The sequence below is a fragment of the Equus asinus genome, chromosome 1 (assembly GCF_041296235.1).
Source record: "Equus asinus isolate D_3611 breed Donkey chromosome 1, EquAss-T2T_v2, whole genome shotgun sequence".
Taxonomy (NCBI): domain Eukaryota; kingdom Metazoa; phylum Chordata; class Mammalia; order Perissodactyla; family Equidae; genus Equus; species Equus asinus.
Window position 1 is genome coordinate 96,306,345 of NC_091790.1, and position 24,710 is coordinate 96,331,054.

A 24,710-nucleotide genomic window follows, 5' to 3' on the forward strand; every position below is an offset into this window, starting at 1 on the left:
AATAAGGAGTGGTTTGAGAATGTTCTGTTGCTGTGACCACAAGAATATAATATTCTAAAGCCTGGAGGCTAGACAGGCAGAGAAAACTATGCATGCTTAATGTATGTGCCGAAAGAGGGAGAGAGAGATACTGTACCAGTGATAAAGCAAATCAGGTAAAATGATTGTAATAAGTAAATCTGGGTAAAAATAATAATAAACTATACATGCCTGTGAAAGAAAAAAATTGCCCCCAACAAAAAAAACAGCAAGTAATGATTACTTGTTAAATATCAATAAAGGTAGAATGTTTCCTAATATGCCAGCTTGACCCTTATCTGGTAACCTTGAGAATGTACTTTTATGTTAACATTTTCATGTAAACTTTTTATTGTTTACTTTTATTGCCACCCTCCCCCCCATTCAGTTGTACAGCTTGATGAATTTTCACCGAGTCAACACATGCATGAAACTGCCACACAAATCAAGGATCAGAACAGTCCTGGGACCTGAGAAGTCCCTGTCCACGGCTCCAACTCCTAATGGAATAGAATAGGGTTGCCTACATCTGCACTTCATAGAAACAGAATCATAATGTATATACCCTTTTGTAGCTGGCGGCTTTTCATCAATATTACGTTCACATGATCCATCTATATCGTTGCATGCAGTTGTATTTATTTCATTCTCACTGTTGTATGGTGCTCCATTTTATGAATGTATCACAATTAATTTATCCTTTCTATTATTGCTACGTATTTGACTTCTAAATATCTATCAATAATAGAAAGCTATAGTGGTAGCTATTAAGAAAAAAAGCTACTATAAACATTCTTAGACATGTTTTTGGTATATGTTCATATCTCAGAAATGGGATAGCTGGGTCATAGGGCACACGAACTTTCAGGTGCAGTAGAAACCATTAAATGTTTTCCCAAAGTGGATGCCCCCATTTAGTATGTGGTAATTCCAGTTCATCCAGATCCTTGACAATATTTGGTATTTTTAGTCTTTATTATATTTTATCAATTCTGGTGGATGTGTAATAGTATCAGATTCTGGTGTTATTTTGCATTTCCCTGATCACTGATGATTTCGATATTCTCTTTCAAAATGTGCTGTTCAAGATTTTTGTCATTATTTTCTATTGGGTTGTCAAGACTTTATTTTAAGAAATCTTCATATACTTTGGATGGGTCCTTTGTTTCATATATGACTGCAAATAAAATTTCCAATCATAACTGTGGAATTGTTAACTCTTCTTTTAGTTCTCTCAAATTTGACTTTACCTACTTTAAGGCTATGCCATTGGTACATATATATTTAGGATAGGGATGTCTTCCTGTTATATCGATCCTCGTATCATCTCTCTCTAGTGATGCTTCTTGCCTTACAATCTACACTATGTGATATTAATGTAGTACCAACTGCTTTCTATTAGTTAGTTTACATGGTTCATCTCTATCTTTTTACATTCAACATTTTTTATCCTATAGTCAAAGTGTCTCTTAAAAGCAGGATATAGTTAGAATTTATGAAACTCTGTGTGAAAAACTTTATCTTTTAATCATAATATTTACTTAATTTTTATTTGATATAATGATGAATACATTTGAGCTTAAATCCACGGCCTTAGATTTACTTTCTACGTCTCCGATTTGTTTTTATTCCCTTTTCTCCCTCTGTTGTCTTCTGGTGGATAAATCAAGCACTTTGTATAATTTATTTTTATCCCCTCTACTAGCTTTTTTAAAAGTTTTTATCACTTGAAATAATCCTTTCAGTTATTTTTGTAGTGCAGGTCTGCTGGCAACAAACACTTTCAGTTTCCTCTTTTGTTTATTTTGTTTTCAGGAGGACTGAAAATATTTTTGGATAGCCTTCATTTTTGAAGGATAACTTGGCAAATTGCAGAAGTCTAGGTGGCAATTCTTTTCTTTTAGTATCTGAAGTTTTTACTCCGTTTCCCTGCCTCCACCATTTTTGTTGAGTGGTCAGCTGTCAACAGCATTTTGTCCCCTTAAAGATAATACGTCCCTTTTTTCTGTTTGCTTTTAAAATTTTTATCCTTGTTGTGTTTGGTTTTCAGCAATTTTACTATGATTTGTCTTGGTATAGATTTTTTTGGATTTACTCTGCTTTCAGATTCATAAAGTTTCTTAGACTTGTAACTTGATAGCTTTTGTTGGTCTTTCTTGACCTGTTTTTCTTCAGATTTCTTTCCATCTCACCCTTTCTCTACTTCTGCTAGAACTCAAATTATTTATGCATCAGACCTTTTGTCTTCCTATAAATCAGGTTTCTTTTCTTTTCCATTTTCCTTGCTTTCTCTACTCCATCTAGATACTTTCCAATAATGTGTCTTCTACATCATTAATACTCCCTTCTCCTCTGCCTCATCTTTTTAGTAAGCCCTTTTACTGAATTATTAGTTTGCTATTGCATTTTTCAATTTTGAAACTTTTTCAATATAGTCCAGTTCTCAGTGAAATTCTCTAACTTTTATACTGTTTTCTTCAGCATGTTAATCAGAGTTATTTTAAAAACCTCACGTGGGGGTTGGCCCGGTGGCATAGTGGTTAAGTTTTCGCACTTCACTTCAGCAGCCCAGGGTTCACAGGTTCGAATCCAGGGACAGACCTCCATACTGCTCATCAAACCATGCTGTGGTGGCGTCCCATACACAAAACAGAGGCAGATTGGCACAGGTTAGCTCAGGGCCAATCTTCCTCAGAAAAAACGCTCACAAACCCTCATGTGGTATCTACCATATCTTGATAGCCTGTGAGTCTATTTCTTATTTCCTATTTTACATTTCTCTTGGTTTGGGGTCATTTAGCCTTATTTCCCCAGCTCTGAATAGATGTGAAGCTTTGCTAGGGACGGTCTTTTGCAGTCTCCCTCACTCCTAGAGTGCAGCCCTTTGCAGGACTTCGTTGAAAGCTTATGATGTTTGCGGGGGCTCCTCCGCCTCGGATCCCCTCAAGGCCATCTCCCTCCTTGGCTCTGCAATCCAGGCAAGATCTCTGCTCGAGTTCTAGGCACCCAGCTGCTGCCTTCTGCTTGAATGCTGCCTGTCTTGCCTTGGGCATGTGTGGATTGAGAGTCTGATAATGCCTCGAAGGAAAATTCCGTGAAGAATTTTGGCCTCCCTTCTTTGTGGTTCCCTCTTCTTCTCAAATGCAGCTTTCCTCCCAGTTCCCAGCTGCCCTGGCAGCCCTGACACCAACTTCCCTCTCCCAGCTCAGCTAGAAGGCTGCCAGCCCTGGGCCCCAGCTTTCAGTGTGACATCCATTCCTGCGCTAGGGACAGGCAAGTGTCCAAGGAAACAATGGGAGGTGAACACGAGGCTGGACTCAGTGAGCCTGCCTGTCCTCTGAGGGCTAGGCCTTCAAGTACTTGCTCTCTGGCATCTTCTAACCATTTTTTTTTTAAATGTGTATATATTCTATCTAACCAATGGAAGAGTTTTTCTTATATACTCTATTTTATAATGGCTAAGAGTCGAATATGGAATCATAATTTTGTTGTCAAACTGTATTTGACTAAATATATTCTCAAAGGAGAAAGGACTAGATCACAAGTAGCCCTGTAAGATGGGATGTCACCTGTAGAAACTGGTAAGACGGTATCATTGTACAGGCCCGCAGGGATGTTAACCCAGATAGAGGGATTTATTGGCTGTAAAGAGTCAAACAGCATGTTTTATAATTTCGCAACCTCATTTATGCATTCCTTTCCCAACTGACCATACACATCCTGTTTTTGAACCAGCTCTTTTGTCTTCCTGCTGCTCTATCATTAGCAAATTAAATACAGTTTTGCATGTGTTCTCTATCCACTTATGTAAAAATATAATTTATATGAGGATACAATTTCAAAGTTTGTAGCAAATACACCTGACCTGCAATTATTAGGATAATAACCACCTTTTACTTATGCAGTTCTTCATTGCTAACAACTCAGAGTTCCGCTTTATCTTTGTTCATCCTCCCTTTGTTCCTACATGAGGATCATGGGTGTAAACTTCAGGATGGGAAAATTCAGGCTTAGAATGTGCACTACAAAATATCAGAACTTGGAGATCTTTTGTTCCAACTCCCTCAACATACAGATGGGAAAAGTGAAACCTAGGAATATCAAGAGAGTAGAACTGAGATGAGATATTTGACTTTCTTTTGCAAAAATGTATATTTGTCTCACAAACTTTCTCAATACCATCTACCATGCCAGATGGCCTCCCTATTTCAAAATTGCAAGTGTGAATGATGACACATAGGGGTATCTATTTGCTATCACTAAAGGCCAATGAAGGCTTCTTGAGTTCAAATGGAATATTTAAAAAACATGTTAATCAAGTTTGTTACTTATTTCCAATGTGCACTTTTTCTACCAGTAAAGTTTTAGTGGTGACTGTTGAAAGCCAAATGTGAGAGCCTTGAGGAGCTCCTGGGGCAACCTGCCCACTCTTGGGGGAGCAAGAAGGGTCTGTAGGGATGTCCCTTGTGTGTCCCCAGAATTCTGTCCAGGCTACAATCCTGCAGCCACCTTCTTGTTGCCTCATCTTTGATGGCTCTGGGTCATAGCTCCTGGGACTTTCTCCTTCATGTGACCATTTTAATGCCTGGGCTTCCAGGTTTTGCCATCATCTTCTGCCATCTCAAGCAGTACTTCCTCTGTTCCCCATACACAGGGTACAAACATTTAAGGTATGGGGGAAAACACCGGCATAGTTACAAGTCTGTTTAAATGATGATATCCTCTTACTATTTTATCTAATACTACAGCATGTGATCAAGTTTAACCTTCAAAACAGAAGCCTAAGTAGCATCTGAAAAACTCCTGAAAAAGTGGCAACTCTAGGAAATGGTCCTTTGCCAAATTCCATTACTATATCTAACAAGTCACCAGGAGCAAACATGACATCAGCAATAATGATGAAGTGAATGTGGTGTAACTCAGATACAAGGGAACGACCTGCTGTGATGCACCCAGAAGAAACAAAAGATAAACGTGCCGTCAATGTCTGGTCTCACTGGCAATTCCATATTCAGACAGCAATGCACAGCGTCCAGACTGTCCACATGTCCCAAAGGGCCCCTTCACGGCCACATGAGTTCTCCCAGCTCGAGTCATCTGGGCACTGGGGATGCGCTTCTCCCCTCCTGCCCCCAGGGGTCAGGGATGTGCTGGGACACAGGCTCCTGAGGCTTCAGCAAGGCCTCTGAGGTCCCAGCTTTTATATCACCTCCTTCCTTTTGAAGAACACCATCATATTGAGCTCATACAAAGGCTGAGTGGATTTCATTCAACCTGACTGATAGGCTTTGAGATAAATAATGACGTTAACGAATTAGGGGGGATAAAAACCCTGTATTCCTAATAGAATAAAACGTCTTGCAATCACAGTTTTATGGCCTTATACCCCACCTAGATTGATATCTGAACGAGAAGTAAATTTAGGAAGTTCAGTGAGCAACTAAACCACAGCTACAGGGCCAGCAAACTAGATAAACACTATATTCTTATGTACAAATAAGGAAAAGCAAAACAAGGATGCCTCTATGTTATCTAAAACAGAATTGCACCTAAGGAGGAAAAAAAAGGAAATCTAGCGGTATCCTGGTAAGTGCTTAACAACTGGCTCTCAGAAAAGAGGAAAAAAAAAAGGAAAAGACCCAAGAAATAAGGTTGCCATTTAACACTTCGCCACATCCAACCTGAAGCAGCCAATGTGTGACTCGCGGCAGAGCCGCAAACTTGGAGAAACCCATATATTCCAGCAAGAGAGAAAAGTATATAAAACGTGCCAGTAACAGGGAAGTGTTATTCGATAATCCTAATGAATACAGTTTTATGGAAAAATAAAGCCTATGACACACACCGAAAAGAAAATTATGAGAGTATTAAATATAAAAGGAACATACTTCATAGTGCTCATAAAATTGACTAGAAGTGAAGGAAGAAGATGCTGCAGGCATCAAGAGGTGTCCAGTCTTACGGTCTTAGCCAGGAAGGGGGACACACCCGAAGGTGCTGGGAAAAAGGCTGCTGTCAACACCTAACACACTATGTGCAAGCTCAGAACGCTCCTGAAATTAACAAGGCCAAACATCACTAGAAACCTAAATAAAAGACTTTAAAAAACATATTGAAAAGGTAAAAGCACAAAAAACAACCAGATCAAAAGCAAAGTAAAACACCAGAGAACTAAAAAAGGGCACCTCAAATAGAAAGTAGGATAGGAGAAGTCTTACCAGGTCCAACAATTGTAAGATGTGTATTTTCTTATCAACTAAAAGCTAAAGGTTTTTGATTAAAAGCAAAAAAAGCACCAAAATGTGTCTAGAAAGGAACGTAAATACAAATAAAAACTCAGAAAATCTAAATAGAAAGATTAACTTTAAATGATGCATCTTTTTTCTAAGAAAACAATTGATCACATTATATATAGATATGAACATGGATGTTTTATCATGAAAAATGAGATTAAAAATATAGTGAAGAAATAACATTTGAAACGTCACACATATCAAAGAGCATACCAATGAAATACTTGAAGAAAAATCCATTTGAAATCAAAAAGTACAGTCACCTTAGATTTAATTACCTCTGTTACATAAGGCATATCAGATGATGGTTTGTGGCTATAGGAAACGTCACTCACGTTGTAGAGGTCAGGCCAATATGGTGAGTTTTGCACCTTCAAATAGGAATATTCTTTATGTCTGAATATTCAAGGGCTTTTACTAAAAATGACTCAAACCACACAGATGATTTCAATGAAACAGAATGGAAACCCAATTTGCCAGGGTCCCCTCATTTTCTCAGTCTGCACTGCAGTGTCCTGGACTCACTCTGTCTGCATTCACCCAGCCTGGTGGCTTCAGACACCACCAGCTCCCACATGGATGCCTCCCACCCCAACCTCTTCCCAACCTCTGGACTCTCACATTCGCTGCTCACCTGACCTTTCCACTCAGATGGTCAAGAAACATTTCAAATTCATGTCAAAAAACTTAACTCTGGGGGGCCGACCTGGTGGTGCAGCGGTTAAGTGCACACATTTCACTTCTTATCGGCTCGGGGTTGCCAGTTCGGATCCCGGGTGCGGACATGGCACCACTTGTCAAGCCATGCTGTGACAGGCGTCCCACATATAAAGTAGAGGAAGATCGGCACGGATGTTAGCTCAGGGCCAGGCTTCCTTAGCAAAAAGAGAAGGACTGGCAGTAGTTAGCTCAGGACTAATCTTCCTTGAAAAAAAAAAAAAAAAATTTAACTCCAACCTTCCCCAAACCTCCTTATTCTACAAATCTACCCATTGCAGGAAGCCTCCGATCGCACAGGCCAGAACTGGGAGGCATCTGTGACTCCTCCCTTTCCTATATGCCATGTCCAAGGACCAGCACATCCCACTCAGTTTACCCTGGAACATGTGTGGCATCCACCCGCTTCTCACCACTTCCACTGCCACCTCCCTGGTCCAAGCCCCCAGCACCTCTTGGCTCTCCTTGGATCATCCCAAAGCCTGTGACTGGCCCCCAGCTCCTGTCCTTGCAGAACTTCCTCCTGCGGGCCGGCAGAGGGATGGAGCCAGCACTTTAGCCAGACCATCCCTGCTCCTCTAGGGCCTCACCTCTGACTTTAGACATCACCATCTGGCACATCCACATGCCTTCTTATTTGTCCCCCAGGAGAGAGTAGACTGTAGGAGTTTCGACAGGAATTTCTGCATGCCTTTTTCACGCTGTATCCCATATCCAGACCTGTGCCTGGCCCATGGCAGCAGCACAATATTTAGGAATGAATATTTTTCCTTCATTTTAACTGCTTATTGCTCTTATGTAAAATTTTTTGTATAGTTTATTTTTCTTTTAAAGATTGGCAGCTGAGCTAACAACTGTTGCCAATCTTTTTTCTTTCTTTCTTCTTTTTCTCCCCAAACCCCCCCCCCCCGGGAATATAGTTGTATATATTTTAGTTGTGGGTCCTTCCAGTTGTAGTACGTGGTACACCGCCTCAACGTGGCCTGATGAGCGGTGCCATGTCCACGCCCAGGATCCAAACTGGCGAAACCCTGGGCCGCTCCAGCAGAGTGCGCAAACTTAACCACTTGGCCACGGGGCTGGCCCCATGTATAGTTTATTCTGTATGAAAGAAGCAACCGAACTCTACTATTAACATGTTAGCTTCCTATTAATTTATTTTGTTAATTGAATAATTTAAAATTAGTGGGAAAATACCCATTTTGCCCCAAATATTGTAACTGCTATGTTGGTTTCACGTTTTACTGAACCAGGTAGAACTTTCAGGTAAAAGGAGAACAGGTATTATTTTCTTAAAAACGTATCTTGTGTTTCACTCAACTCAGCTTGAGTTGAAACAGACATTCTTTGTAGCATAAAGTTTTTAGGAAAAAATCCTAATTATTTATGGAGTTATTACCTTTTCAGAATGTATTTTGCTAATATTTAATTTACTGTCTTATACCTAAATCAACAAGTGGGATTTTCCTGTAGTCTTCTTTTCAGGGCTATTTTTTTTTAAGTTAGGTTGTGGTTTAGAATTATCTTAATTTTATGAAATTTATTGAGAAACCTTCTCTCCTTTCATGTGCTAATTTTAACTGGATACATATTATTTGGTTCTTGAAAGCCTGAAAAAAGTTACCCTGAAAATTTTTTTCAAACTAAATTATTTAACAATCATTTCAATTTATTATATGCTTTTAAGACCATTCTATTTTTCTACTTCTCCTTTTGAGACATTTTTAGTAAACCCAGAAATATTCCACTTCACTGAGATCTTGATGTTTTATTAATTAAACAATTATTTACTAAAAGTTACAATTGCACAAAATATTTTTCTGTAATTTTCAATTCAGCCCCACAACTATTGTATCTTTATTCTTCCTAATTTTATTAATTAATGCTTTTCATCTTTTTCTTTATTTGCTAGAAGTTATCATTTTATTGGTTTGACCAAATAATTAGTTTTCTATTTATCAATTCTCTATTTTTTCTATTTTCTAATTCATTTTTTTCTTATTTGCCTTATTAACTACTAACTTCTATATTATTTTTGGACTTTTTGTTCGCTTTTCTCTACTTTGGAATCTTTAGTTAATGTATTTTTATCCTTGTTTAGAAGTGACAATATTTAAGGCAATGGATTCCTTCAAAAATAGTTCACGTTCACAGCTGAATAGCTTTATGATTTCGTAGTGCAGAATCCAAGAAGTCTGACAGACCTCATTGTGTTCTGCTTTCTCTGTCCCTTTAGTTCAAACTGGCAGTGTTCCTGCTGGTATGGTCCCATCTCTATTCCTGGCTTCTGCTCAGACAGCTGGTTAAGTCTATGAGTCACAACCGGGATCTCTCTAACAAATCGGTGCTCAGCCACACCCCTAGTGTTCTCGTCAAAACAGGCTTTCTCATTTTTTGCAATATGAACATGCTGAGAATTTTCCAAATCTTCAAGTTCTGTTTCCTTTTTGCTTAACAATTCATGCTTCAGCTCATCTCTCTACTCTCAAATTTTACTGTAAGCAGTCAGAAGGACCCAACCTATACCTTCAATACTTTGCTTAGAAATTTCGTTTCATCACAAAAAGCTTCCACAAAAAACTAGCACACTATTCAGCCAAGTTCTCTGACACTTTACAACAAGGATGGCCTTTCTTCCACTTTCTAATAACTTGTTCTTCATTTCCATCTCAGACCTTACCAGAATGGCTTTTCATGTCCATATTTCTACCAATATTCTATTCATGGCAATCTTAACTTCTTTTGCATGGACATCAAAATTCTCTCAGCCACTACTCATCACCCAGTTCTAAAGCCACTTCTACATTTTGGGTATTCGTTACAGCAGCACCCCACTTCACATACCAAAATCTGTCTTAACTTGGGCTGCTATAACAAAATACACAGACGGGGTGTCTTAAACAACAGAAATTTATTTCCCACACTCAGGAGACCAGAAGTCCAAGATGGAAGTGCCAGTGGATTCAGTTTCTGGTGAGCACTCTCCTCCTGGCTTGCAGACAGCTGCCTTCTCACTGTGTCCTCACATGACAGAGAGAGCGAGAGAGCGAGTGAGCGAGCTCCTGTGTCTCTTCCTATAAGGACGCTAATCCTGTTGGATCAGGGCTCCACCTTTATGACCTCATTTAACCTTAATTACTTCATTACTCTAAATACAAACATACTAGGGGATTAGGGATTCAACATATGAATTTTAAGGGACAAACTGAGCCCATAGCATCTCCCAAACCCCAGGGGACTGGTCCCCATACTGTGGCTTCACTAGCCCCTTCCTCTGCCAGCCTGAATGGGGTTTTCATCTGCTTCTGATGCTCAGGGCTCTATAGTGATGTGCCATGCTCCTCTCTCCTGGGAACCAGCCCATAGCTTAACTGTTCAAACTTGTGTCCCAACCCCTCCACAAGATAAAAATGCTTTCCTCACCATCAAGCCTATGGGAGACTGCTCTCTACTGCTTTCTGGCTCTTAGATTGCAGAGGACAGATCTGAGGACAGCATGACTCATTTCTTTGCTGCACACTTTTTTTCTTCATTCTATAAATTCAAACATTCCCACCTATGTTTACATTTTAGACTCGTGATACTTGGTGAGCCATTTGATTATCAGACAAACTTTTCTTCAGTTAGGAACTTTTTCTGTTAATTTGTATTCAATCTGTTTACTCTGTTCTAGTGTCCCTTTAGAAAGTGCAACTTGGGGCCGGCCTGGTGGCACAGCGGTTAAGTTCGCACGTTCCTCTTCTAGGCGGCCCAGGGTTAACCGGTTTGGATCCCAGGTGTGGACATGGCACCGCTTGGCAAAAGCCACACTGTGGTACGTGTCCCATGTACTATAAAATAGAGGAAGATGGGCATAGATGTTAGCTCAGGGCCAGTCTTCCTCAGCAAAAACAGGAGAATTGGTAGCAGTTAGCTCAGGGCTAATCTTCCTCAAAAAAAAAATTTTTTTAATTAAAACAAAAAGAAAGTGCAACTATAGGAAGGTGAGATCCCATGTTCTTCTGTACTTGCTGTCAACTTTTCTCTTTTCATTTTTACACTGTTTGTGATTTCCACAGCTCTAGAAGACAATGCATGAGCTAATCTCTTACTTCACCAATCTTATGTGTGTAGCTAATGTTTTTCACTGCAATTTTTAAACATTGGCAAATATGATTTTAACTTTCCTCATGGACTTTCCTAATCTCCTTTGTTATTTTAAATAAATTTCATAGATATATCATTCTTTTTGGTGTTTATTTTGAGAACATAAATCATATCCTTTCCAAGATTTTTTCCTACCTCTTTTACTAAATTTATTTCAAATGGAGGTCACTTTTACATTTAAGTTTCTTTCTTTGAATCAACAGTGCATCCTGGTAACCGTGTCCATCAGCCTGGCCTGTTCTTCCATGGCAGAGCCTTGGTTTACCTGTCTGGCCTCTGCTCTGGGAGGGATCTCCCAGGACTAGGTTTCTGCTCATCAGGGTCGCTCACCTGACCTTCCTTTCTTCCCTTTCTCCTTCGAAGGTCAGAGGGCCCTCCTGGCCTCTCTCCTCATTTCCCCTCAAAGATGTTTTTTTTAGGAAATCTCTCACACGTCTAATCCTGTCTTGGCGTCTCTGTCTCAGAGGGCCCAGACTAGCACAAGGAAAGAGAGAAAATCTAGGTAACAAAGAGGCGAGGGACGGTGGGGGGTAGAAAAGAGACATAGGCCTTTCGGGGGCTGTCAGTGGACAGGACTGAGCCTTGGGTGCGTTGCTGCTTCAGAGAGGACAAGATGCAGGAAAATTCAGACAAGAAAAATATGTAGTGGAAGCTTAAAAATTTCCTTAATTCCCTTTTAGGAATTAAAGTAGAGAATCAAAGTTTTAAAACAATTTCTCCCTATATTTCTTGAATGGGACAATTCTGATAGTGTGGCTTTAAGAGAATTCCATATTAATCTCTTGAACTGAAATCTGGGGGTGGGGAAGATAAAAGCTTGCCACGAATGCAACACAATCTCCTCTCTCTCTCTTTCTCTTTCCTCCTCCTTCTTTCTACTCAGTTTACACAGTTGTGTCCAAACTTTATAATGGCAATCTAAATTATGCGATGGGTGTGGAAAAAGAACAGAAGAGAACACAAAAATGAAGACAGTGGATGGTTTATCGATATGAAAGACTAATGTTTTTCTCTGTGTTTCTAATTTGCTTTAACTGACATAACATATGTGCTAATGTTATAAGGTGGGGGGCGGGGGGGCTGGTCCCAGGCTTTGTAGAACAAAGAGAGATATCCAGAAATCTATCCTACTTCCATTTGCAAACTTTGGACAAATTCCCTGTAAGGAAAGGAGTGTCACCTCCATTAGTTTTGTTCTCTGTTAAATGAATAAAAGATTAATTATATCACCAGTTTATTGATTATATCAACAGTTTATTCTCAAGTTTTATGGCATGTGTAAATCTATTTTTAAATATTTATATATAATCATTTTCTGTTTTAAATAAGTTCTAAAACAGAAAGAAAATCTGTAAGCGACAGTTAAGCAAGCAGATGGCACTGGATGCTTATCTAGAAGCTATTTTCATTTTCTCTCAAGCATAGAGAATTATAGGAAAATATTTATTTTCAAGGCACATTTGAACAAAGAATGGAAAACTTTACTCAATTGGAGATTGAGTGTAACAAATAATAAAAATTGTTATTTTAGTATTTGTTCATCTTTTATAAATATATCTGTAAATTCAACTTCAGATATATATCTCTTTAATAGTACAAAAATAAACTACTAATTATTTCAATTATATAAAAATAATTTCAATCAATGTTTCAAAAAGAGAAATTTCCCTTCAAAAGCCTATTTATAGTTATGCTAATAGCAATCTAGCCAAACCAAAGGCATTTAGGAAAAATTAATATCCTAGAATAATATTGTGGGGGTACGTTTCATTGACACAACACGGCATGATAGATGGAAACAATAAGTATATCTCAAAGAAACTATGGCACATAGTTTATTTATTGATAAATAAATTTAATTTATCATATAATTATATAATAATAATATTATATAATAATATTGATCATATAATCAAATGGAAAGTGATAAATTAGAAAACTTATCAACATATTTTACACCAATACGTATAACAGAAAAAATATTATTTGAAGCCATTTGATAAAATTTAGCAGATTTTCTTAGTAAAACCTTGAAAAAACAGAAAAGTTCTTAAATAAAAGAAAAACTGTTTACTGAACTCTAATGAGAGTTATTCTCCTAAATAATAAGGCACTAAATTATTTCAGTTAAAATCAAAGACTTGAAAAGGATGGCATTATAGTTTTGTCTACCCTGGAGGACTGTAGAAAACGAAAAGAGACAAAAGAATCAAATCGCTGCACAAACCTGGGTAACCGGTCCTGAGTCGGTCTGTCCTACCGCTGCTGAGACGAGATACTCAGAAAACCAAAGAACTTTCTGAGGTTTTAAAATAAGTTCATAGACAAGGAAATGAGAAAAGTACACACTGACAATGGCAATCACACTGAAAAATTCTAAGAATAATATTAACTAAGATACAAAGGACTTCCTTAAAAAACAACTACTGAAAGAAATGAAACAAGAACCAGATAATGACTTACTGAATACCAGGATGGGGACATTTTACATCACAAAAACTGTAGCCCAGGGCCTTCCAATTGGGACGGGGGCAGAGCTGCTTGTGAAAGCCATGCTTTGGGTTAGAACTCTGAATTGCTGCATCCTAGAAGTCAGAGTAAAACAGAAGCAGACAGGTCCTCAAAGAGACCAAAGCTCTCCTTGACCAGCTTGACTGCAGTATATGCAATCTGGAATGTGCAAATGTAAACCCTCTCTGGGTAAGATAACATCATCTTTAGTCTCAAATTATTTCTACAAAATTTTGCCAGGAGAATATCCAGCAAATAATAATAATAAAAAAATGAATAAACACATAAGGAGACCAGATAAAAAGAATAAAAACTACAGAATAGAAACATAATTGCTCCAGATATTGGAATTATCTGACACAGAGTTTAAATTAAATCTACTCACTACATTCAATAATGTGTAGGGGTCTGGAATTGGCCACCCCAAGATATGTCTCTTTGGCATGATTATTTGTGGCTCCTTACTTTGCAGACAGGAAAGCAACTGAAGAGTAGAACTTGCTTACCCTTGTAAGAGACATTTACATTGTAAAGGAACTCTCCATTTGTAAAGACATCTCCCTCTCTGTATCAGGAAGGGGAGATGACCTCCTCTCTAGAAACTCTTAATCAATACCAAAGGCAAGGACTTAAATCTGCATTTTATTGTGCTTGTCTGGTAACCTCCTGTAACTGACTTCCCTCCCCCTCCCAACGTTGGCATTTCTTTAAGGATTAAGCATCTTTCCGTAGGCTAGGAACGGAACTGATTGCTGCGCTCACCTGTGACCACTCAGCTCAAGACAATAGACTTGCCTCCTGCTACTCCCACTGAGATAGCAGACCCACTAACTGCTGTGTCCATCAAGCGCTGTGCGGACAGGGCAATCTTGTGACTATTGTGGGAGGGACATTTCAATCACATGTGAAACACCCTGTTTGGGGGTATATAACCACTCTGTGCACCCCACTTCTTCAGTGCCCTTTCTTCCTTCAGGAAGGAAGGCCCTGGGCCATGGTTCCTCATAAAGCTTTGTTTAATTTTCTCTTGCTATTCTGTCTCATGTGAATTTAATTCATTCTCCAGCCAGATGAACCCACATTTTGGATAGAGGAAAAGTCTTCCTCCCCGACAAAGGTAAAAGGCAAAACTTGTAGATTTGGCAGAGAATTGGAAACTATAAAGAAAGAATCAAGTGGAAATTTTAAACTGAAAACACAATAATCAATATTAAGAAGGCAATGGGTAGAAAGAACAGAGTGGATACATCTGAAGATAGAGGGAATGAGCTGGAAGATAAGTCAGAAGAAAATATCCAGAATGAATCCCAGAGAGACAAAAGATAAGATGGAGAGGATGTAACAGACATAAGGATATACCGAGAAGATTAAACCCAGGAGTTGCCAGACTTTTTCCATAAAGGGCCAAAGAGTAAATATTTCAGGCTTTAGGGACTAAACAGTCTCTAGCAAACTCAATTCAGCCTTTGTAGCATCAAAGCAGCCATGCACAACACAGAAATGAGGAAGGATAGTGGTGTTCCAATAAAACTTTATTTACAGAAACAGGGAGATGCTTGGAGTCAGCCAGTGGGCCATAGTTGCCACGTCATGGTCTACCCTGTGTGAAATTAAAGTGCCAGCAGTCAAGGAGAAAGCAGTGCATGAGAAATTTTTTAAAAGACTACGAAAGAGAACTTCCAAAACTTATGAAAGACATTATGCCACAGATAAAAGAAGCCCTATAAAAACCAAAGAGAATAAATTTTAAAAATTAATAAACATCTTGGAATATTATTATAAGACTGCTGGAAAGGGGCTGGCCCAGTGCTGCAGCCATTAAGTGTGCATGTTGCACTGCTTGGCAAGCCATGCTGTGGCAGGCGTGCTATGTATAAAGTAGAGGAAGATGGGCATGGATGTTAGCTCAGAACCAGCCTTCCTCAGCAAAAAGAGGAGGATTGGCAGCAGAGGTTAGCTCAGGGCTAATCTTCTTCTTCTTCAAAAAAAAAAACTGCTGGAAAAACAAAGAAAGACAAAATCCTAACAGCAACCAGAGAAAAACAGAGCAAAAAGCAGCCTGTGGGTAAAGTTCAATACTGAGAGTCAAAGATCACGAAAAATGACAAACTCGAAGTAGACACTGAGAAAATAAATCCTTTATAAGTTCTTTAAATAAATTATTTAAGAAGACTTTTTGAAATTCCACATATAAGTGAGATCGTGCAGCATGTGTGAAATTAAGACAGTTTCAAATGCACAAGTACTGAGGAAATTCATCATCACTGGGCCCTGACTGGTAATCTTCAGGCAGAAAGATTGTCTCAAAAGAAGCTCAGAGAGGCACAGCATTCAAAAGAGCAGCAAAGTCATAAACGAGTGAATTGATATAAGTATTATCTGAAGAAAATGACAATACTAATGTATTGCTATACATAGAACAAAGCTGGAAGGATCACACTTCCTGATTTCAAATTGTATTACAAAGCTATAATAATCAAAACAGTATGGTACTGGCATAAAGATTGACATACAGAACAAATGTAACTGATTAAAGAGCCTGAAATAAACCCACATATTTACTGGTCAACTGATCTTCCCCACGGGTGCCAAGAATATAGAGCAGAGAAAAGAAAGTCTCTTCAATAAATGGTGTTGGGAAAACTGGATACCCACAAATGGATGAAACTGGACCTCTATCTTACACCATAAACAAAAACCAACACAAAATGGATTACAGGCTCAAATGTAAGACCTGAAACCATAAAATCCTAGAAGATAAAACATAGGGAAAAAGCCCTTTGACAGCAGTCTTGGCAGGGATTTCTTGGATGACACCAAAAGCACAGGAAACAAAAGCAAAAGAAACAACTGGGACTAGAGCAAACTAAAAAGCTTTTGCACAACAAAGGAAACAATCAACAAAATGAAAAGGCACCCTACAGAATGTGAGAAAGTATGTCTAAATCATATATCTGATAAGGGGTTAATATCCAAAATATATAAAGAACTCATACAACTCAATATAAAAAAATTAAAAAATTAAAAAATAACAGGTAATCCAATTTAAAAAGAAGACAAAGGACCTGAATAGACATTTTTCTAATGAAGGCATCCAAATGGCCAACAGGTACATGAAAAGAGGCTCAATATCACTTATCATCAGGGAAATGCAAATCAAAACCACAATGAGATGTTTCCTCACATCTGTTAGGATGGTCATTATAAAAAAAAAAGAAAAAGATAACCGTTGACAAAGATATGAAGAAAGGAGAGCCTTTGTATATTGTTGGTGAGAATGTAAATTGGGGAAGCCACTATGGAAAACAGTATGGAGTTTCCTCAAATAATTTAAAATAGAACTACCATATGATCAAGTAATCTCACTTCTGGGTATATACCCAAAGGAAATAAAATTACTGTCTCAAAGAGATATGTTCATTGCAGCATTCTTCACAATAGCCAAGACATGGAAACAACCTAAGTGTCCATCAATGGATGAATGGATAATGAAGATGTGGTTTATATATACAGTGGCATATTTTTTAGCCTTAAATAGAAAGAAATCCTGCTATTTTTTACAACATGGAAGCAACTGGAGGATGTTGTGCTAAGTGAAATATGCCAGACAGAGAAAGACAAATAATGCATGAGATACACCTTAAAACCTTAAATATGTACTTTTTTTTTTTTTTTTTTTTGCTGAGGAAGATTCACCCTGAGCTAAAGTCTGTTGCCAATCTTCCTCTTTTTGCTTGAGGAAGATGTGCCCTGAGCTAACATCTATGCCAATCTCCCTCTATTTTGTATGTGGGTCACCACCACAGCATGGCCATCGACGAGATGTGTAGGTCTGCACCCAGGAACCAAACCTGGGCCACCAAAGTGGAGCCCACAAACTTAACCACTAGGCCACAGGGCCAGCCCCCAAATATATATATAATGTTTATTTGTCAATCATATCTCAATAAAGCCGGGGGAAAAAAAAGAATTAAAAAAGACATAGAATGAATGTACCTGACAACAGAAGGAGTGTTAGGAGGTAACATGACCTGAAGCCCTTGTATTGTCCAGGCACTGGGTAGAGTGCCAGTTGATATTAGACACTGAGAAATCAAGTGTGCATACTGGAATATCTGGATAATCCCTGAAAATAAGCCAAAACATATATAGTTTTTGAGTTAATGGAAGGGGAAAATTGAAACAAAATACCCCCAATCATCCAAACGAAATCGAGAAAGGTGAGGAAAACCTAACCTAAATGATACAGGAAGCTGAACCCACAAGTATGGACATTCTTTAATCACACCCACAAAACTCAACCCAGATTGAAGAGGAGGCAAATCAGACAGGGAAGCAGCAATCACTATCAGTCGGGGCAGAAACACGATGGAAGCAGCTCTAGAGACTACTACCTGTTTCAAAATAATAATAATGATAATGAAAGCTTATAGAAAAGCAGCTGAGGGACTGGCCCAGAGGCATAGTGGTTAAGTTGGTGCGCTTCGCTTTAGCAGCCTGGGGTTTGTGGGTTTGGATCCCGGGCATGGACCTACAGACTGCTCATCAAGCCATGATGTGGCAGAATCCTACATACAAAATGATGGAAGATTGGCACAGATGTTAGCTCAGGGATCACCTTCCTCAAGCAAAGAGAGTAAGATTGGCAAGAGATGTTAGCTCAGAGCCAATCTTTCTCACCAAAAAAAAAAGCAGTTGATGCCTAAAAAGTGATAGCGCCTCTCCAGGTATAAAAGTTAGGACTTGGTGTAGGGTTCAAAATCCTCAGCTCACAGCTCTCTGTGTCCTCCCACACTAACAGATGGATCACAACAGTTACAGACCAGAATTCTTCCATCCACAACACTGAGCTTTGGTCACATAAATGGTCTTAAAGGAAGAAGGCAAAAGATGAATGGATGAACAAGTGACTCAGTGAATATGTTTGAGCACCAACTATGTGCCAGGAAAAGGCCATGTATCTTCCAATGTATTTTCTCATGTGATTTTCACAACACCACAGTGATGGATGCTGTCAGGAACATCATTCCTTCCAGCTCCTTCGGGCATCATCTCTGATTCTGGAAGAGACTCACATTCAAGTAGAAAGCTCGCAACCCCAGAGCGTCTTAAGGAATAACTGTGGTTTAATGCATTTGAACCCTCCAAACCTGTCAAAAGGGATTGAGCAAAGCCACAATGAAATGAGCACATCAAAAGAATCACATTGATAAATTTAGACTTTGCGCTTTAAGTTGACTTTTCAGGTTGTGTCATATTCCTTAGATATGAAGGCTGAGCAAAGAAAACAACTCTACAACTGTAATTGGGAGAATAGTTTTCAAGCTAATTATGCTATACTTATCCATACCAAATAAAACTATGTTGACAGGTCATGACTGAATACAGATACAGGCTGTCAGAAAAAAGGGAGGGGAAGGGGCTCTTAAAATAGGACAAAATGTCACAGCTTAAGAGAAGGAAACTTCTTCCCCTGACCTCTTCCTGGAGCTGCTCTCACTTAATACTCACAGTTTCTCTAAATTGGTATTTAATTGAAGTATGAAATTAAATATGAATTATGTATATCCCTGAATACACTTTGAGAATTATCTTATATTTTGATATGAGTTTGTGGTCTTAAAAGAGCTTTTGCATAAATTTAATTATTTTTAGAACTCTGTGAGACGGGTGCTATCTTCCCACTTTACAGATGCAGAAACTGAGGCTCATAGATATTAAGTGATTTGCCTAAACTTGTCAACCACAAAGTGGCAGACAGAAAAATCAAAATCTGGTCTCTTAAATGAAAGGCATATGCATTTTCCACTGAACTATTTTTTTGTGTGTGTTGTTAAAAACAACGATTTAAGATCTTCACAGCTGCTGCAGCTCTTGCTGATCTCTGGCTCAGTGATTGTAGTGAACCCACCACCATGGGCAAAGAGAAGACCCATATCAATACTGTCGTCATTGGCCATGTGGATCTGGCAAGTCCACCACCACCGGGCACCTCATCTACAAGTGTGGGGGCATTGACAAGAGAACCATCGAGAAGTTTGAGAAGGAAGCAGCAGAGATGGGCAAGGGCTCCTTCAAGTACGCCTGGGTGCTGGACAAGCTGAAGGCAGAGAGAGAACGTGGCATCACCACAGACATCTCCCTGTGGAAGTTTGAAACCAGCAAATACTACATCACCATCATTGATGCCCCAGGCCACAGGGATTTCATCAAGAACATGATTACTGGCACTTCCCAGGCCGACTGCGCCGTGCTCATCGTGGCCGCTGGCGTAGGCGAGTTTGAGGCTGGCATCTCCAAGAACGGGCAGACCCGCGAGCATGCGCTACTGGCCTTTACGCTGGGTGTGAAGCAGCTCATCGTGGCTGTCAACAAGAAGGACTCAACTGAGCCTGCCTACAGCACTGCGCGCTTCCAGGACATCACCAAGGAAGTGAGCGCCTACATCAAGAAGATCGGCTACAACCTGGCCACCCTGGCCTTCGTGCCCATCTCGGGCTGGCACGGCGACAACATGCTGGAGCCCAGCACCAACATGCCCTGGTTCAAGGGCTGTAAGGTGGAGAGGAAAAAGGGAAACGCCACCGGGGTGACTCTGCCGGAAGCTCTGGACTCCATCCTCCTGCCCACTCGCCCGGTCAACAAGCCTCTGAGGCTGCCTCTGCAAGACGTGTACAAGATTGGAGGCATTGGCACTGTGCCTGTAGGCCGCGTGGAGACCGGCTTCCTGAAACCTGGGATGGTGGTCACCTTTGCCCCCAGCAACCTCACCACCGAGGTCAAGTCTGTGGAGATGCACCACGAAGCCCTGACTGAGGCCCTGCCTGGTGACAACGTGGGCTTCAACGTCAAGAATGTGTCTGTGAAGGACATCCATCGTGGAAATGTGGCTGGAGCCAGCAAGAACGACCCCCTCATAGAGCCTGGCAGCCTTGTGGCACAGGTGATCATCTTGAACCACCCTGGGCAGATCCACGCCGGCTATACCCCAGTGCTGGACTGCCATACAGCCCACATCCCTTGCAAGTTTGCTGAATTGAGGGAAAAGATTGACAGGCGCTCAGGCAAGAAGCTGGAGGAAAACCCCAGGGCCCTGAAGTCGGGCGATGCAGCGATGGTGCAGATGGTCCCCAGCAAGGCCATGTGTGTGGAAACTTTCTCTGAGTACCCACCTCTAGGCCGTTTTGCTGTGCGGGACATGAGCCAAACAGTGGCTGTTGGAGTCATCAAGACAGTGGATAAGAAGTCAACCACAGCTGGCAAGGTCACCAAGTCAGCAGTAAAGGCGAGCAAGAAGTGAAGCGTGTCCTCTGCAGCTTCCTCAGCAACCTGCACCATAGAAATTACTTAACATTCTATGTATTTACCAAGTAAGATTAATAAAACTTATTTAATAAAAAACAAAAAAAACAAAAAAACCCCCAACGATTTAACAAATGTACATGTTCAAGGCTCCTTGTACAAAATCCATGAGGGCTTCTCTCTCTCTATCCATCCAGAAGCAGAAACTCATGGTCACTGCAAATTGCCTTCCTGTGACATTTACAATTTTAAAACATACTGCCAAACTTTTCCAAAGCAGCCCTTCTGATTCATGTCCACACCAGCTGTGTGCACTATCATTTCCCCACACCCTCACCAACAGTTATTTTCATTCTTCAAAATAGTGGGTGAGAATTAGCTTTCTTCTATATTGTTTTGCAGTTCCCTGAAAACTACTAAGGTTGAACATTTTGTCATATAATTCTTGTCATCGATGGTCCCTCTTCTGCTCTTTCACCTTTCGCAAATATTTTTTTCTTAATAATTTATACTTTAAATCATTTTGGATACCAAATCCTATCTTCATGGTCTTTCTATATTTTATTGTAGAAAAATATTACATAATTTCTCCTTTATATTTTGTATTTTTTTTTACATCTTGATTGAGAACATTTTCACTCCCCTTAGCTATAGATTCTCATAGATTCAATTACTTATTTTTCATATGGAGAGTTCTAAACTGCCTGGGATTTTTGTTTGCATACAGCGGAGGCTATTCCAGCACCAAGGATAGCTGCCAACCTGCCTGAAGGGCCTTTTCTGGGTTCTGCCTGGGTTGGGATGATCTAAGTCAGGAAGCCATTGCCACAGAAACATCCGCTTCCTTTTCTCTCTGGTGATTTTCAGAAATTTCTCCTGTAGTTTCACTAGGATGTGACTGGGCATGAGTAGTTGATTATTGTTCCCAGGACATCTAACAGGATACTTGGTGGACACTTTAAATTGAAGACTTCATGTCTTTACGCTTTTCTCAAAACTGCATCAATTGCGTCTCTAGCCCTCTACCAACCCCTGTCCTATTTACCAATTTCCTATGTAATTGCAACTACTCAATTGGATTTTTAGTTTCAATGACCATTTATTTCACTTGTAGGATTTTTCTTTACTTCTTTCTTTATCTTAACCACCTTTTTCTGTTTCATAGTCTACTGTCCTTGAAATGTTAGTCTTCCATTTGTTTTAGTTTTGTTTAGTTTTATTAATTTTCTTATGTATCATTTTATCATTCTTTCTTGACTCCCTCTTCTTCCTCCTTCCTTTTCTCTCTTTCTCTTCGTGTGTGTGCACATATGGATATATGCACAAGATGTGTGTGTTTGGGTGTGTAATTTCCAATAAGGCTGATTATAAAATGCATGCTATTTTCTACAGTCACTACTTTCTTTTTAAAGAAACCAGTTGTTTTGATTTTTTCATTACTTAGTTTAAATCCTCTGCCCCATATTTGCATCAACCAATGGTATTACTCTAGTGTGTTTCCTTCCATAACAGTCCATTCCCATATCAAATATGAACAAAGTGAATACGAACACACAGAGGTTTCTGTTTTGTTTTGTTCAATGCTTCTCTTAGAAAAAGCTACTTTTCTGTCTCTTGTTTTTCTACCTAAATACACGTCCTGGAAACCCCACCAAGCAACTCATCTATACCTGAGTCGTCCTTTTTAATCGTTGTATATTAGCTCAGGAAAATATGCAGCACATTTTATTCATCCATTCTATTACTGATGAACATTCACCATATTTCCTTATTTTCTCTAATTACACAGTGGCCCCAGGAATCAAACTGTTCGGTTGAAAGGTAAATAATATTTCAGTTTTAGACAATTGTGCTTGACTATTTACCCAGAAGGTAGTAAGAAGTCTCATTAAGACACCAACAATAGATATTATCATTCCTTTTTATTTTTACTACACAAATTTTGCTAGAAATTGATATTGTATTCCTTTATCACTTTATTTTTTAAATACTTTTTTAAAGTCCATCCTGTAATTCTCCAATATCTCTATATCCTTAGGGGTAAATTCTCCAATTTCTTGGTTCTGTGGGATATTTTTCATGGCTTTGTATTTTTTAGTATGCTTCATTATTTTTGATTATCAACTCATTTTCCAAAGGAATTTTCTTCTAAGAGAACCCAACACATATCCTGGAGCATAGTCACTTTGCCTGGGCTTTATGGAGTCACCTGTTATTCATCAGTTTTTGATAGTTTCTTGAACTAGGATTCCCCCAGAAACATCAGGATGAAATGAGGTGGAGGATCCACATTCCTCTCTTAGGGGTGACTCTTTGCCAGTCATGTCTTATTATGTGTGGCGCATTTTCCACAGCCTAGATTAATGGGGGAGGTCTCTGTTATCTACTTATGATAATATAATGCTTTCCCAGCTCTTACTTCAAAAGAAGAGCACAGTTAGCCTTCCTGCTACACATAGGACCTGCAGGCTCAGCTCACCTGGGCAGGTGTGAAAATCTCAACTCTTAAGATGTGCCCCGTCCTTTCTTACCCAAGTAACTAACAATTACTCATCTTCAAAATTTTTTAGTTTTATATATAATAAAAGATATAAATTATACAGATTGATGAATATTTGCAATATGTACACCTGTGTAGCTACCACCCCAGTTGTGATAATAGAAAGCTTGTATCTCCCCAAAAAGTTTCCTCAGGCCCTTCACTAGCTAGTACCACTACTCTCTCTTCTATTGCCAAAGAATATTTTTCTTGTTCTTGAACTTTAAATAAATGGAATTATATGCAATATACTCTTTATTTAAGGCTTCTTTTACGCAGCATAGTATTTTTTGAATTCAGCTGTGTCTGGCATGTAAGAATTAGTTCATTTCTTTTGACATGTGAATGGTTTTCTGCTGTATGAATTTGCTATCATTTGTTAATCCATTCTCCTCTTGATGGCCACCCTGGCTCTTTCCAGTTTGGGGCTATCTGACTAAAATAGAAATGTACATTTTTGTAAATGTCTTTCGGTGAACATGCACTCATTTCTCTTGAGTATGTATCTAGGAGCAGCCCCGCTGGGCCACAGGAGAGGCACAGATTGAAGTCTGCTCCGCCCGGTCATGAGGGCTCCAGCTACTTCACATCCTTGCTGTCACTTGCTATTGGCAGGCTTTTAAATTTTAGCAATTTTGTGAGTAACATATCCTTTTATTTTAATTCCTTTGACCAAAAGATACCAAAATAAGGATTTAAAATTTTTCCAAAAGATCATTTAAACATCTGAGATATTTAAAACTTAGTAATACCACAATCGTAGCACCTACGTTTATAGTACGTGAGATCATTCTTTTTTCCTATCTCTAATTTTCCGACCCTAGTGTAGGTCTTGATTTTTAAAAATCTTTCCTCTATCTGGACTCCTCCTGCTCCTCTTCACTGCCTGGACTGGTGAACATACCCTTACAGACCCTGCTCAATGTTACTTCCTCTACCGTTCCTCCCTGGAGCCCTGGATGGAGTGAGTCTTCCATTCACTGTGTAGTTTGAAATGCTTGATTCACAACAATTATCACATGGAATTATGGTCAATGTCTGCCTCTTCTCCTAAACTGCAGGATGATGTGTGCTACTCGTATTTATGCCCACAACCTTACTGCTGCATTTAAGCACATAGCTAGCATTCCATGAATATTCATAGAAAAAATGAATGAAAGTGTAAATGTTCCCTCACTTGTAGG

At 39.3% G+C, this 24,710-nt stretch overlaps 1 protein-coding gene and 1 pseudogene across 4 annotated transcripts in view; one reads left to right on the plus strand and one right to left on the minus strand.

Annotated features, from left to right (window-relative positions):
- VWC2 (von Willebrand factor C domain containing 2) overlaps positions 1-24,710 on the minus strand; it is a 116,468-nt gene that overhangs the window by 14,548 nt on the left and 77,210 nt on the right. The window contains exon 4 of one of the 4 annotated variants that reach the window (XM_070500884.1): positions 20,877-21,014. The exons of the other annotated variants lie outside the window; for them this stretch is intronic. Coding sequence (XP_070356985.1) covers positions 21,007-21,014 — 8 coding nt within the window. The 3' untranslated portion in view covers positions 20,877-21,006. Of the gene's footprint in view, positions 1-20,876; positions 21,015-24,710 lie in introns of those variants that run through there. 4 annotated transcript variants of the gene reach the window in all.
- LOC106822968 (elongation factor 1-alpha, oocyte form-like) lies at positions 19,601-21,008 on the plus strand (annotated as a pseudogene).